At 41.5% G+C, this 11,379-nt stretch overlaps 1 protein-coding gene across 1 annotated transcript; it reads right to left on the bottom strand.

The window, feature by feature from the left end:
- Positions 1–1,713: 1,713 nt before the first annotated feature.
- On the bottom strand, positions 1,714–10,687 carry vsig10l2 (V-set and immunoglobulin domain containing 10 like 2; the record flags this gene model as incomplete). Its single annotated transcript, XM_086176609.1, has 11 exons — positions 1,714–2,482; positions 2,826–2,926; positions 3,014–3,038; positions 3,131–3,253; positions 5,220–5,582; positions 5,661–5,951; positions 6,043–6,300; positions 7,234–7,521; positions 8,710–8,985; positions 9,259–9,534; positions 10,354–10,687. Coding segments are annotated over 11 exons (2,478 nt in total), but the record flags the coding sequence as incomplete, so codon positions are not given.
- Positions 10,688–11,379: the final 692 nt, after the last annotated feature.

Raw genomic sequence — 11,379 nt, forward strand, 5'->3', positions numbered from 1 at the left:
TGTCACAAATATCAAATATCCTTTTAAAATTTTGTATTTGTGGTATGTAACTCTTATCATATCAGTTTTATTAAAATATTAAAAACTGAAAGTTTTACCGCTTAAACCAAGTTTTTTCCCCTGCAGAAAATGTTTACAAGTAATCAGATTGACCAGATTGGATTAGAAAAGCATCATGTAAACACAGCGATCGGAGGCTTTTGACCCGATCACTTCCTTGCATGTAAACACCGCGGGGTAGCGATGACCTTTTGCACGTGACTATGAGACCCGGAGAAGCCAAAGTAAAGATTCAAGAGCACAATTTGGGTCCATTTCCAATAGAGAACAACACAAAAGTCAAAAACTGGAAGCTGGCACACAGCAGGGAGGAAAAGGCACAGCTTTTCTACTATTTCTGTTTCTGGATTGTCGGACAATTCTGTGAATTTCTAAATGATTTGTTCTGTTCAAACATGGCTTTTTAGTGTATTTTATGATGAGGTGGAGGATATTAGATTGAAGATCACTGAATCTTTCAGTGGTGAGGCAGAGCACGTGAGCCGGTAACAACCCGTTTGCTGCATCACCCGACTGGGCCTGATAAAGAATTCCACATTTATCAGCTTTTTCAGGAGTTTTCCGAACAGATCTGTCTCAAACTGTGCCTTTTTGCTCAAGTTTTTTAGAGAAAGTAGTCTCAAATCGGCTTCTTCAGTGTTTATCGACGAAAAAACTCCTGGACTTTTAATTTGTTCGACCCGAGTGATGCTTTTGAGACCCTCTCCGAGGCCGGTGCTGTGAGGTGTTGGGGTTCCACCGGGTTCTGTCCTGGATCTGCTGCTGTTTTTATTATACATAATACCACTGGACCAGATCCTGGAACTTTTTCAAATCAACTATCACTGCAATACGAGTCCTCTGCAGCTGCGCCTACCAATAAAAATAGCTGGATTGGATACACATGATGCCCGGCTATTGTTAAGAACTGATCATCAGCAATTTGTTTGCTTCTGAAAAGATTATCATTGGATCAGCAAGGTTGCGTCATCTTTATGACAATTTCACTTTGACCTTGGATGATGTGATTGGGTGTAGTGATAGTTGGGAACCTTGGTGTTTTATTTAATGCAACTCTTTCTTGGGACCTTTCAAGGTCACCAGAGTCACCTTCCTCCTTCTTAGAAACTTCCCCAAAATCAGATCAGTATTTTCATTAAAGTTTGCAACCTCAGGATACTGTTATCTACTGACCATAGCATTTTGAACATTTAAACCTACTCTTCTACTCTTCTCTGTTCTCATTCGTACAGCACTTTGATGAAAAGTGCTCTATGAACATATTTATTATTATAATTATCATGTGATGCATGGAAAGGCATGTCTTAAACTGATCCACTTTTTCCGGTTTAATGAACGGTAAAGTTCTTATTCGAATTGATCTAAATTTGGAAGAAGGGTTGCCTTAAATCACACTTCATTTTACAAGAATGCATTGTAGTTGACGTATTTTTATGAGTCCATACCCTAGCAGATACTGTGACGTTTGAGAAACTGCCTTTTGAATTTCTCATCAAAATATTGATGTTTTCAAGTTTATATTTTAGACATAATACACAGACAGACATGACGTGACCAAAGGATGAAAAATTACCATAAAATTTGATTTATTTTTTTGGTTTATTGTCAGCTGAGACTTTTTTTTAACTATATCCTGACGTATAATGTCGGCGAAGTGTGTTTAGTAGCAGCATCAGCAGCAGAATAGTCGGAAAATTAGGTTTGAATCGCAGTCGATCCTTTTTTCAACACAGCACTGTTGAATACTTTATTGATTAGCTGTCTTGGTTGCATTGTTGTCTGAAATCCTGTACGTCATTTTAATGTAGACACTAAAAAGTAATGATTCACAACAACACCCACACATCAAAAACTATGTTGTGTGGATGTTAACATCTTGGTTGTTGTGAAGATGTTTGGATTTGTTTGTCACCAGTTCAAAGTAACACAATTCAACATCAGACGGTCGTATTCGATGAGCACATATTTTACAAATACAAGACAGATCTATAAAGTTTGTAACATGTCCATTTACTCATACACCTGCAAGATGCTGAAAATGACCTTAGATATCAAAAAAAAAACAGAACCACTGATTGATTTTTCTGTAAAAATGCTATCAGCTGACCTGGAATTTAAGTATTTGAAGACGATGCATTGAATACATATTGAAGTAGTTCTGCAATGAAAGCGCTGAGCGAGGTTCTTAGAAATGCCACTGTGGTTCAAATTTTGTCAAGCTACAAAATGCTTTTTTTTTGTATATTTTTCTCGAAAGGAAGGAGCGTGTATTCGAGCGACTAAGATCCCGTGGCTTTGACAGTTATGGTGACATTGACAGGTTCGTTGTCGTCTCCAGCCGGCGCAGCTTGGCTGGCGGAGGAGACGGGGCTGGCGGTGGCGGTTAAGGGTGAAGCTGCGCGTGGTAAAGCCATTGTCGGGCCTGTAAAGATATAAAAAAATTTCAGGTTCTATTTAAAATACACAATATTAAATTCATTGTCATTAAATATTAATTTAAAAAAAATCACATTTTTATTTAGATTGAATATCAAAATTTATTTATAGTGTAAAGCATCAATTATTTCAAACCAATTTATGGTTTCTGCTTGCTAAAAATATTTTTTACTTTTTGTATTTAATATAAAATGTCTTTTTGTGGTGTGAAGAAAATTGATGAGATATTCTAAAATAATTTCTAAAGAATAAAAAGCAGCAAAACTGATTCAGTTTTGATATGTAATATCTTTAGTGTGGGTGTGGATGTCTGAGCGGCTGTGCTTTGCCTGCACTGGATAAGCCACCAACTTCTTCTATTCCTCCTTCTGTACCCCCCATCACCTCGTCTTCCGGGAAGTTGATGTTTTCCCTCGACTGGCTGTGCTGCCTGAACGCAGGGAAGAAGAAAAAAATCGCGTCTCATCGCCTCACTGCAACACTCCTGCCGTTAAGTCTGATTGTCATGAATACTCACAGGCCAAACAGCAGGTCATGCAGTCCTGTGAGAAGCAATAGAAAACATGAACACAAAGTGATCTTTTGTTGTTTTTACATGTTGGAGTGTGTCTGTGCGTGTGTGACTGTCACTCACGAGGATTGTTGTTGCGGTTGCGTATTATGTACATGAGCAGCAGCGCCGTGACAACGGCTGCAAAGAGCATCCCCCCTACGGCCGCTCCGACCACAGCAGGATAGGCGCTGAAGCGAGGTTCGGCTGCAACACATCATAGTTACACTTTGCATAACAGTTACACTTTTCACACGATGTAACTATGAAACATGTGAAGGAGATTTTCTTTTTTTTTTTTTTATTTAAGAGGTGGGTCATTTCAGTGGTTCTCAACCCAAGGCCATGCAATGGATTTTCTTTTTTTTTTTTTTTTTTTTGTTAAGACAAAAATCCCTCTATTGAACAAATAGCTGACTTTTCCACATTTATTTTCCATATATTTTTATGGAGTTGGAACTTTTTATTTAGGTTTAGTTTGGATTAAAAAAATTGGTGTAACCATCTTGAGCCTGCACAACTCAGAATGCCCTCACAAAGAGGGATTTAGCATTGTGTGAAAGTGTGTCATGATGGCGGGAAACTGAAATTTATTTTACTGTTGCGGTCCGATGGAAATACAAGAAAAGTGCAGACTCGAGTACATCGAATTGCGGTTTTGTTTTTTTGTTGTTGTTTTTTAACAGAAAAACAAATCTGTGAAGATGGCGACACTCCTGCTAACAGGAAAGTTAGGAGCCAATAAGTCACCTAAATTTTACCTCCTTGCAACAATATTTGTTGAAGGTAATGTAAGGCATTTTAATAACTTGTGTTTTACAGAAACATGAAAAGAGACAAACATGAAAAACATGCCACTGACTAATGTTTGCATTTTTCTTGGCTGATAAAAGCTTGTTGACTTAATGTAACCGCAGCCAAATATCTCAAGCTAACCTCAATAGAATGCTAAAATTTAGCCAAGGCTATGTTTGGAAACGTTTGGCTAAATTTGGATAAAACACTAAAACAAGACGAAATCAAGAGTTACTTGTTGAAAACACCGACTGGTCATTTGCTTTTTGTACTTGAAGATCAGAAATGAGGCATTTCCCAATATAGCTTCACACCAGTTAAAGCAATTTTAGCCATTTTAGCCCTCAAAGCTAACTCACTAGCAAAACTGACCCAGGCCCTTTTTTTTTATACAATAAGTGAAAAGTCCTTGCGTTCAGAACTCAACTCTGCATGTTTCAAGTCAATGTTAGATGGTCCTTCCCCCCCCCCATTTTGTATTAAACTCAATTTGGATGAAAAATAAACAAAAAATTTTTGGCTGTTTTGCTTAAAGAAACCTCAGTTTGCTGAACTTTTTGCCATTTTACAAAAACATGTTTCATTTTGTTTCATGGTGGTTACAGTCTCATTTCGAAATATTTTTTTCCCCTCCGGTGGATTAGGTTTGCACATAGTGACAGATGTTGGCTCCATGATGCAGCTATGCAGGAAAAGCACTTTCATATCAGCTGGATTTAAGTGTTCACTGCTAAGTAGCTGCTAATATTACCGCCTCTTTGCGGAATTTTATCAACTCCCACAAATTTAAACACTTTTCACTTGAGCTGGGTTGAGAACCGCCGATGACCCCTCGTCCTTCAGCGCGATGCAGTTTTAAAAGACCAAATCCGACTACAAATGGCAAAGTTAACATGGCCGTTTACAAGCGAACGCAAACGGGACCAGTTAAAAGGCAGTTGAGGGGAGGAAAAAAAAGGCGTAGAAAAAAGTGACAGGAAGGTTTGAAGGCTGTAAAAAAAATGTGAATGTGCGATTTGGGGTTGCGTCTTTCACCTAAGTAGATAAAAGAAACAAGAAAAACAAAAATGTTAGCTTTAACAGACTGTAATCAGCAGTGACAGCAAGGGAACACAGTTTGAATTGTCCGCCAAGGTAGGGCTTCCCAAATGTTTGAATAAACAATAAATATTAAATTAACTAGATGAAAACAGACTAAATTAACGTAAACCCAAATCACTGGATGATTGAAACCTTATATTTCATTTAAAAATGTTTATTCATTCCTTAGAAATCATCTTTAAATCTCCACTTGAGGACACCAAACCTAAGTCATTGTTTCAAATTTCACAATGCCATTTCCTCCTGCTCCCCCCATTCTTTCTCCATCACCCTGTACCTGGAGACTTTGCAGCTGAAGGGTGTCCCATTGTGCGGTGGTTGAGGAGTGTGACGCGGAACAGGTATGTGGCGGTCGGTGTCAGCATGGCCACGGTGTGACTCCGGATGTCTGGGTCCTGGATGTTCTTGTGGTACCAAACCGGAGGGCCGATCCTTTGCTCGATCTCCTCCTGGGAATCATTGCCGTTGCCGCTTCTTCTTCCCGGTCGCTCCGACACCCATCTGTGCTCTACGATGAATCCCGTCCAGCCTCCTCTTTCCTCTGCCTCCTTTTCTATCTGCCACTCCAGCTGCACCTCGTTGCGCTCCCTGTTTAGGTACTGGACTTTGACCAAAGTGGCGTTGGGTGGGACGGGGTGCCCTGAGAAAAAGCACTCAAGAAGTAGAACCGTGGTGATCAAAAAAAGAAAAAGCATGGAAAAAAAAAAAAAAATCTTACTTTTGATCAATAATGTGACGTTGATGTCAGTTCCTCCCACAGCATTGGAAGTAGAGCACCTGTACTCGCCGCTGTCTTGACCCTCATGCGTGTCTCGTACGGTCAGATTGGCCCAGGCGGACGTTCGCAGCAGCCTGTACTTTGCAGTATCGCGCACATCCACACCGCGGTTGTTATACCAGGTTATGTCACCAGCGGGAAGATAGTTGGCCCTCAGGCTGCAGGTGAGCTGGACGTCAGTCCCCTCATATACGGACACCACTCTGCGCTGCGTCAGCAACACGGGGCGTTCTGTACAATTCAGAGCGTGAAACATAGTGAGAACGCACACACAGATGTGTTTTGTTTTTTATATATACCTGGGTCGGAAGCACGAACTGACCCAACGTTAGCCTGCAGGTCTTGGTTTGGGATAAAAGTGGATGCTTCGCATAGCAGGTGTAGGGTTTCCCGCTCCGAGCGGTGCCGTAGCGAAGGTACAGGATGTTGGAATTCTCCTGCCCGCCTTTCCCATGGCCGCCCGGGCCCTCCCACCACACCAAAGCTTCTGGGGTTCCTCCATCCCATGAGCAGGACAACATCAGATGTTGCTTGTTGCTGGTCACATAGGCAAAACACGCAGGCTCCGCAGGAGGGACGTCTGGTGGAGGAGGTTCAAGTGAGGACTTAGAGGTTTGGACGGAGCGTCGCTTTCCGAATCTGTTGTATCTCTATTGTAAGTCGCTTTGGATAAAAGCGTCTGCCAAATGCAATGTAATGTAATGTAATGTAATCTGAGTTTGCTCTCGACGACATTTGTGTTACTGGCAGTCTACAATCCTTTTGACGTTAAAGGAAAACTTTTTTTTTTTTATTTATATACACTATTCATACGATTAATATAATAAAAAAAATTATATATATATTGCAGCATTTCTGAGAGGATGATAAACTCATAAGCGCTCATACAAATAAACCCTGACATGTACATGCATGCATATACACGTATATATACATTAACCTATGTATGTGCATACGCGTGTGTGTATATTAACACACACATACAATGGCAAAAGGACAATCCAAAGGATATTTAAAAAAGTGAATGGAAAAATTGGGGGGAAGAGTTTTTTTTTTTTTTTTTTTTTTTTTTTGGTTAAAAAGACCTGTCAAGTTTCCTCTTAATGTATCTGTGAACCCACAACCTTACATTTGCACTCTGTTGCTGCCTTCGATTTTTTGGATATTTGGAAATTGTTATTTTCAATTTTAATCTACATTTATTTAGTCAGGTGATTGTATAGATTTTGAAGCTTTACCCTCAACAACTGCCTCCATGATTCTAGAAAATGTCTTCATACCCCGGCTTGAATTTTTTTTTAACATAATTAACACTGCAGTGTTTATTTGTCTCTTTTTCTTTTTCTTTCTTTTTTTTTTGTTTTGAAGACAATCACCCCTGTAAAAATTGCACAAAAAATATTTTTTCAAAATTTATCTCACATGTATTTTCATTGTCTTATTGCTTTATACCCCTCTTTTTTTTTTTTGATCCAAAAAAAGGAAAATTAATTCTTTTTAAATCCACACTCACAAGAGCGTGTGTTGCACTGCGTTGCCTGCCTGAGTGCAGGATGGGAACCCGTGCACGTAAACAAGCTGGTGTTTGACGTCAGGCCTTCAGACAGCAGCAAGATGGCAGTGTTTGTCTGTTGACTCCTCTGCAGGTCTGCGTCGGCCTCACTTTGTCCCTCGGGTTTCAGGTCTCCGGCCCATTGAATGGAGGCTGTTGGGAATCCACCGGGCCAGGAGCACCGCAGCCTCAGTGACGTGTGATTCCGAGCCGGCTCCACAGAACAGGTAGGAGAGCCATCAGGTGGATCTGTGGGGGAGATGATGCATCGGGAAGTAAAATGTAGAAATGTAGCCGGTGATGTTAACAGGAGGTGTTTAGAAACGAACCCCTGCATGTGAGAACTTTTCTCCTCCTATGTTGCTTATCCTGAACATGTTTAACCATTCAATTCGACAGTCGAGCGTCTTCAGTTAACCGTACTGCATATTCTGGATATTTGCAAAGAAACCCACGCTGGAACGAACATCCAAACTCCAAACAGTAAGAGCCCGGGCGATTGCTGTGTTTGAACCCGAAGCTTCCCGAGCTAACCGCTACATTACAATTTCTGATTTGGGGTACTTTCTTTGGCCCTGAAGAGTGCACGATTAGCCATGCATTCTTCCAGGTGGGTTTTGATTTCTCTGTGCAATTTCAAAATCAGGTTTGATATATTGCGCAAATGTTTTTCCTGGCCTAAAAAAACATGGGGAAACATAAATAAGAACTGATCCAGAATCTCCTTCATGCCATGAGTTGGGTTTTTAGGAGCCTGAGGATTGATTCTCAAAATTTGAATATTTGTATATGGATATCTTTTGGATAAACACATCAGGATATCCAATATTGATTAGATTGTTTGTGTTTATAGGGTAAAGGAGCGTAAAGTTCAGCAAAATACAAACAGGAGAACAGAATGACAAGCACTTGCAGCCAACCAGTGTTGGCAACATTGAGGTACCTGCCAAGGAGTTCCATCAACTTCCCAGACGGTCCAAAGCGGAGAATTGGTCTGATGTTCCTCCACACTCTGCTGCGTGTGTGTGTGCGCGTGTGTGTGTGTGTGTGTGTGAGCGTGCGCAGCGTGTAGTGCAAGGTGTTTGCGTGCATTCGCAAACATTGTTTTAAGATTGATTCAAAAGAGTGGAGTGTTCATTAGAGGAGAACAAAAGAGGTCAAAGTGGTTTCTGGTCAACACTGGAAACAGAAGAGGTTTAAATGAAAACCTGATGTATTTAGAAGAAATAAAATTATGTCAGAATAAGAATTGGTCATATACCGTGAATCCCTAATCCCATTTATTTAATCATCGTATTTGCGCTCATTGCCATTTGCAGTGCCGAGACAGAAGGTCACAGACAAGGAATGTGTTGGGTTGATTTAAAAAAAAAAAAGACGAAGAAGAGGAAGTTCTGAAGGACTCTTTTAGGATTAAAGATCGGAGATCGCACTCACAGTAGACAGTCAGGCTGATGGTTTTTTTGGATCGCGTGTTGAGGTAGGTGTTCTGAGCCAAGCAGGCGTAGTCGCCTGTGTGCATACGCAGGATCTTCGTGATGGTGAACTGCGGGCCGCTGTACACCTGGGAGTTGTTGTAGAACCAGACGTATTGACTGGGCGGGTTGGACTGAGCTTGACACTGTAAAGAAACTGTTTCTCTCTCCAAAGCTGAGTAGCCCCGCTCGTTCAAAGTGTAGGGAGTCACATCTATCCGAGGAATGTCCGGGCCGACTGGAGAAAGAGCACAATATCCCCAGTAGATTCTTAAAACTGGTCGAACTTCTCTCGCATCTTTGCAAGTATTGTCATCCACCTTTGAACAATAGTGCAGGGCTAACTTCATGTCATATTAATCATTTGGAGAGCGCAGATAATTTCCGATTTGGGGAGGAATCTCATTTTCTCAACGTTGTCCTGTTGTCGGTGTGTCAAGCCCCACTACACGTTTTTACATAAATAAAAAAATATCATATTGAAAAACGCAAACTCATTCCTCGTACTCACAGATGATGTCCAGCCAGATCCGGTCGGACCGCTCACTGTTGACTGCATTTCTGGCCAGACAGCGGTACCAGCCGGTGTGATTGCGGTCGACATCAGTCACGTTGACAACGCTGCTGTTGCTCTCTGCAAAGTGTGTGATGTTGCCGCTGCGGGTTTCGTGTTGCCACTCGTACTGGATTGGTCCGGTTCCGTTTTCCAGATTGCAGCGCATCCAGACCGCAGATCTTTCCACCGGAGATACATCACTCACCAGAATGTACGGTTTCGTGACCGGAACTGTTGGGGGGGAAAAAAGCCGTGTAAAATGTATCGTGCGCATTCTTTGAATTTTCCCCTGGACATCAAAACCCAACTTGCTATTTCCACGTTTTGTCCCGACAAATTATCAGGTTAACCCGCGCTGCTTTCACTATTATAGACAACCCAGGACCCCAAAATGTCTCGTCCGCTGGCCTTTTGTTATCAGGCTAAAAAATATCGTCTGTCGGTTTCCTGCATGGCTCAGCCAAAAATGTCACGTGGCCTTTCGGATCCTGGTTACTCCACCATAAAACCACAATGCGGTCATTTTGAATATTGGTCACATTGGCCAACAAAGTTGACGCCCCGCATGAATGTTGTACCATCAGACAGTCGTCATTAGAAATGCATGAGCTAGAGAAAGTGACCTGAGGCTGACCTTTGCCTTTAGACCACACCTTTTTTGAGGGAGAAAACTGGAAATCAGCGAAACAGTCGCAAATTAAGTCCCTAAATACGTTAATGCATAAGTCACTTTTACAATCTCTGTTAAGACCCCCAACACCAGGCCTTAATCAGATAATCCAATAGAGTCCACTGAATGGAGTCTAACATATTTTCAGTATATCATACATATTCACTGCCAATTAATCCTATTTTGCCTTTTTAAACCCCGGGTCTTCTGTGAGAATAATTGGACCAAAATTATTAGTATTGCTCAAGTTATTATTGAATCTTGTGAGTCTTCTTCTGAGCACCGCAGCCAATGACAGGACCGGGATTTAAAAAAAGTGAATCACTGTTACTTTCAAAGTTTGATAAATGAAAACAAGCGCGCTCGTGGTCGGGCTTCACCTCGAACAACAAGATGCACGTAGTAGTAGTAAACTTTGGGCTCGTGGTCGATGTCATAGATGGCCTGGCAGGTGAAGAGGCCCTGCGCAGCCAGAAGCAGCTTATCGATGCTCACAGCGGCGCTGTTCGAGATGACAGACACTTGTCCAAGCTTCAGGGCGAGCTTCTGGATCTTCGGCCCTCGTCCCAAATCGTACGCGACAGCCTTGATGGCTTCAGTACCGGGCTCGGTGAAGCTCCATATGTACATGTCAGGGACGGTCGAGCCGCATTCAAGGATAACAGCTTTGTTCACGACACCGTGGACGCTGGTGTCCCGATACACCACCTCGCCAGTGACGTTGATCTGCTGCGCTGGAGGAGGGAAACGACACACAAACATTCATGCCAATGTGTGCGCTTACGCGTGTGTTTGTGTCGCGTGACGGCGGTGTCGTCTATCTTGCAAAGTGCTCGGTTACAGGTTGGATTGCACTGTACGTTTCGGACCAAGTTCCTTTATGACTTGTGTTTAGATATCGTGAAAATAGTCTTGAATTCATATAAAATGTAGGTCCTTTCTATTTCTTCTGCTCAACAACCGGACATTTCCATGCTCTTACACATCCCACCCTTCCAGTTTGAGCTTTAGTAACTCATTACTCATGGTGAATTATTAGTAATGTCAAATTTAGTGAATCCATAGCTGGTCTCTATAAAAATATCCAAGCATTCTATCATAGCATTATAAGCCATGTTGGAAATACATCCAAAGTCATGCCACCACAACTTTGACTCATTTCAACTGTAAAAAAAGATGGGATATATAGAGAGAATATCAGGTTATTCAAAATACAGTTATACCAGAGTGCTATGTTTTAAATGATGTGCTTTGAATGGAATTGCAAGATATATTGCATGAATTAAGTTCATAACAAAGCAGAATGCAGCGGTCAAAAATATGGATCGATGCTCCACTTGGAGCAAATCAAGCGAAATAAATATCCAAGAAAGTAATCCTTTTATAGTAATCCTTTTGTACTTTTT

The sequence above is a fragment of the Fistularia commersonii genome, chromosome 29, assembly GCF_037954325.1.
Source record: "Fistularia commersonii isolate RoL2024-O1a breed Wild chromosome 29, RoL_Fcom_v1.0, whole genome shotgun sequence".
Lineage (NCBI taxonomy): Eukaryota > Metazoa > Chordata > Actinopteri > Syngnathiformes > Fistulariidae > Fistularia > Fistularia commersonii.